The 4902-nt window shown below is 33.3% G+C and overlaps 1 protein-coding gene across 1 annotated transcript; it reads right to left on the bottom strand.

The window, feature by feature from the left end:
- Nucleotides 1-1472: 1472 nt before the first annotated feature.
- Nucleotides 1473-2540, bottom strand: LOC123670374. The gene has a single exon (XM_045603871.1). It carries the CDS (start codon nucleotides 2538-2540, stop codon nucleotides 1473-1475), a length of 1068 nt encoding a protein of 355 aa, XP_045459827.1.
- Between the last annotated feature and the right edge of the window lie 2362 nt (nucleotides 2541-4902).

The raw sequence follows: 4902 nt of genomic DNA, 5'->3' as shown, positions 1-4902 counted from the left end.
TTGCATCGGAGGTGCACTCATTCTTGAAAAAAACATCTTTAGGTATATTTACTGAAGCCCTTTTAGACCTAATGAAAGCCCAAAAAAATTTACTATTCCTATTAATTTTTAATTCTGATTGATATATATATTTATCATAACACTCAATTTGGACTTGTTTTTGACGGTTTCTCAGATAGCTGAACATGTTGTAGTCAGATGCTCGACCATAGATTTTCCATCGCCTATGACAACGCAACTTATCACATATTATTTTTATTAGACCATTAGAATACCAAAAAGGATACCTTTTATCGCCTTTTAAAGTTTTTATTGGAACATATTGCGAAATTATGGAGTTAATAGTATCATAAAATAAATTAATAGCATCAGAGATATCACCGTTACTAAGCAAATGACACCAATCAATACCAGATATGACTTCATTTATTTCATTATAATTAGCATTTCGAAATAACCGTACCTTACGAGGAGTGGAAAAAGTAGATCTATCATAAGCAATACTTAATTTCACCTTAAGTGTGGGATGATGGACATCTTCCTTTGTAAGAGGAGAATCATTGCGACTCACAACACAGTGAGAGTTGCTAATTACTAAATCCAAAAATCGCCCATTTTCATTAGGGACACTGTTAAATTGTTTTAGGTCTGTAATATTTAAGAAACTGAACAAAGAATCAACTCCAGGGTCACTATCATCGAAGTTACACATGCTCATAAATTTCCCATCCCAATCCCAAATACAGTTCGAAATGTTAAAATCTCCAACTATAAAAAAATTATCATCGGGATGCGTCAAAACTTCATTTGTGATATGTTCAAAACAATCACAGAGAGATTCAACATGGAATCTACTGTGAGGAAAATAGCAACAATAAATATGAAGCTGCTTAAGGAGAGGTCCAATCTCCAAAGGAATAGAGACTTTAATTACTTCACCAGCAAAATTCTTCACATCAATTGATACTGACGATCGAACCGGTATATCTGTCTTAACTGCGACTAAGACACCCCCACCCATACTATCACCACGATTTTTATACTCACGATCACGCCGATATACCAAATATCTAGAATCAAACAGTTCTTCGCTGAAAATACCATCACAGAGCCATGTTTCAGTCAAACAGATAAAATCATAATCCACACCCAAGATGCTCCTAAAAAATGAGTTTGTTTTAGTACGTAAGCCGCGGACGTTCTGATACAGAATTGAGAAATTCTTAGCCATTAACAATCAGTTTAAAAATAATCACAAATATAAAGGTCAAAACAAGAGAGAGTCCAATATTGTACTCAAAGAAGAGTATGTCCCAATATATAATAATAATGTACCCAAAACCAAAACGCAAAAACACACGATATACCATGATCAATTTTAACATTAATAATAATAACAATATGAAAGTAAACACAATCAAACACAACATTAAAATTAAAATTAAATAACATAACTATATGTACAATAATCCTCATGCAATTTTGTTTAAATCTTTCAAACTTGTAAAGTGCAAAACTGGACTAGTATCGGAACGACGAGCCATAATACTACAGTTTTTCACCCACACATATTTATAATTCTTATCACTTGCAGCCTTCTTCACTGATTGCAATAACGCTTTATTTGTGCTGGTGAGATGATCGTTGAAGAATATCGAACTGTTACCATCATTAAAACCAATATCAGTACCTCTGAGCTTTAATTTTCTGACAACTGATAAAAATTCATCTTTCTTCCATCGGCATAAAAAACGTACAATAATCGGTTTGGTTTTCTTATTTTCAGACTTTTTAGAGGCCACCCTAGTAACGAAATCGATATCAGTACTCATATTTATTTGTAGATCTGTCTTATTAACTATAGCCTGTAACAGAGAAATAAGATTTTCATTTTTCTTTTCGGGAATTCCATATATTTCTACATTAGACTTACGAGCCCATTGTTCTCGATTATTGTTTTCGGACTCGATTTTTTCAATGGAACTACTCAGTTTACCGATTTCGATACATTTCTTAGATAAAACCTTAATCTCCTCCTGAAAACTATCCGTGCGCTTAACCATTTCTTCGAATTTCGTATTAATATATTCCAAACTTTCTCTAAAATTTTCAAATTCTTTCTTAATTAATTTTATTTCTTCTTTAATTGGATTCATAATAACATTGATTTCCGCTTTAAAACTCGCCAATTCAGTGGATATAACAGATTTAATTACGTCGATAAGCGATGTCCTATCAGTTAAATCCAAGACACAATCATCGTAAACCTCAGACGCGGCGCCTCTACGAGAATTGACATTATCAACATCGTTGCGCAAATGACACATCGATTGCACTCGCACTGGTGTACTATCATTTCTAGCAGATCTTGGCTGAGCCACCGTACATTCCGGACAAATCCAATGTTTTTTTGTATCTGTGGGTAATTCTTTCCGTTTGTCAGATGGATATAGGCATTTGATGTGATAATTATTACTACACTTTGAACACGACAAGCACTCAGAGACACCTGTCGTCAAGTTGCAGCAAGCAAATTTCATTTTGATAAAATATAACTAATATTTAAAAATCTTAAATTCCGAGTGAAGCGGGGTTTGAACTCAGGCTCGTCACAGCGAACGCGACTACAAAAGCAAGACCCCGTGCCGCTAGACCAAACACTCAATATACGATGCGGTCGAATATTGCAACCAATTCAGAGAGGAAGTTTAAAAGCTAGGCGGAATTTTAAAGTCTTTGTTCTTATGTGACAACGGATGATTTAGAGGTCACTAAAAGTCACCGCGTTTACAACTTATTCAATAAAAGTACTATCAAAAACAAAGAAATAATTGAAAATACACATAGAATTTGATTTTGAAACAAGTACTATAATATGAAACACAACACTGTTCGTAATAAACACGTAAAAAAACACTATAAATACAAAGTTTTAAGTAAGTTTGAGACAAAGGATTATTTAGTATGTGTGCGCTCGCGTAACTAGCACCGAACTGTATCTGAATAATTATCATCGTGTTAAGGATAATAGCTAAGGAGAAGAGTGCTCTTGCTGTAATGAAGACAAAATTATTTTCTCTAAACCACACACGTCTTATCAGTATTCGAAAATAAATCATTATAATAATTAAAAATTCAAAATAATAATTAAGCTAATTTGACAACGATTTAAACAGAAAACGTTGTATTTGAATATTATGAATATTTTTGATAGTTATTTTATGCTAATATACGAAGGTAATATTTACAAATAAAAATTACGTCTTTTATAAAAATATTGCGACATTATAGAATATCTTATCGTTTGATTTTCTTTCAATTCATTTTATTATAACGAGTCAACAAAATCATCAAATGTTTTTCTATATTTAAATTTCATTTTTCTGTAGTTTAAACTGAATTCGTGCAAAGCTATAATAAATAGATCGCTCGTACTATATTGAGTCACACATACAGAATTTTGTTCAATGGTGCCTATCATAAATGCGAAAGTTTGGATTCATTCTTGTTTGTTGCTTAATTACGCAAAAATGAATGAACAGATTTGAGTAGATACTTTGTGGCCTGGATAATATACCTTTGCGGTTTTAGTGGATAGATTTCCATGCGACCGAAGTCGAGAGCAGTTGCTAGTCGTATATATCTGTTTGTTAAGCCTAGTGCCTATATTGTATTCAAAGATTGTCAAGTCGTATATACCTGTTTGTTAAGCCTAGTGCCTGTGTTGTATTAAAAGTTTGTTAAACGTTCAGTGTCCTCAATCATAGCTTATTAAGTACTTTCTAAGTGTTTCTTGTCACATAAGAAAAAAACCTCACGTGTCTAAAAAAAATTGTTCGTCTGAGAGTTTGTATGATTTATTTTATTGAGAAAAAATAGTTTAAGTTAATTTGTGATATACGGAACTTATGTAAAGCGTAGAAATATGTTTTACTATAAATTTCTCATATAAAATTAAATTAATTTTTATAACTGTACGCTCGTGTTTCCGCCTTATTGCGGTATCGTGGATAAAGCTATGAAGCCCCATAATGAAACTTTACTGTGTAACTATCACTAGTTGTATTTGTATGTAATTTTAAATTTTAAGTTAAACTAAGGGTTTGAGATTTACTCTAACTATTAATTCATCATAATATTAAATGATATTCCAATTGTAAAAAAATATTTGTAGTTGTGTTGGAAACGTTAATTTTTCTCGAAATATAAATCCTTACTTATGGAAACTATCGATAAGTCTGGAACTATTTTAGAAATAAATAATTTATTTCGCATTAGCGGTTAATTTAAATAAGAGTGAAATCAATTTCAATCTCTTGAGGTAAAACGGACTCACCTAAGAGTCCCTAAAAAGGCTCGAAGGCGGGCGTCCCTGTTGCCCGTCTAGTTCGCTTGTGCCCGTTTATAAACGGTTTTATTGCTTTCGGAGCAACCGAACATTATTAAACTTTTCCAATTTCGATTTATCACGTAGCTGTCGGAATTTAATACCGCCCTACCTTCGGCGGAGGCGATCGCCCGCCGCGTGATTACAATACACATCGTTAATAATACGAGCGGAGTCGCAACGAGCTGAGGAGCTCAGTCGCTTGTCGATTATGACGCGACGGGACCACGCAGCGGCCTTACGAAAAATGAACGCAATTTAATTATAACATAACTTAACTCTATACCCTCGCACTCCCACGGCACGAGCGTTTGTCTTATAAAACTCTCTTATATCGCGGCGCGGTATGTTTCAGTAGCGAATTTCATAACAAAATGAAGTCTCATACCAGCACGGGTTAAAATTATGAAGCTAAAACTGAAGGTTATTGAAAACGTGACGTACATTTATATGGGTCATGTGAAATGAAATTTCATAGGTACATACGTACGAATATGAGAACTGTATTTTATTAC

This window comes from Melitaea cinxia, chromosome 4 (genome assembly GCF_905220565.1).
Source record: "Melitaea cinxia chromosome 4, ilMelCinx1.1, whole genome shotgun sequence".
Classification (NCBI taxonomy): Eukaryota; Metazoa; Arthropoda; class Insecta; order Lepidoptera; family Nymphalidae; genus Melitaea; species Melitaea cinxia.
The sequence above is the reverse complement of the archived record's forward strand: the minus strand, read 5'-3'. Positions and strand labels throughout refer to the sequence as shown.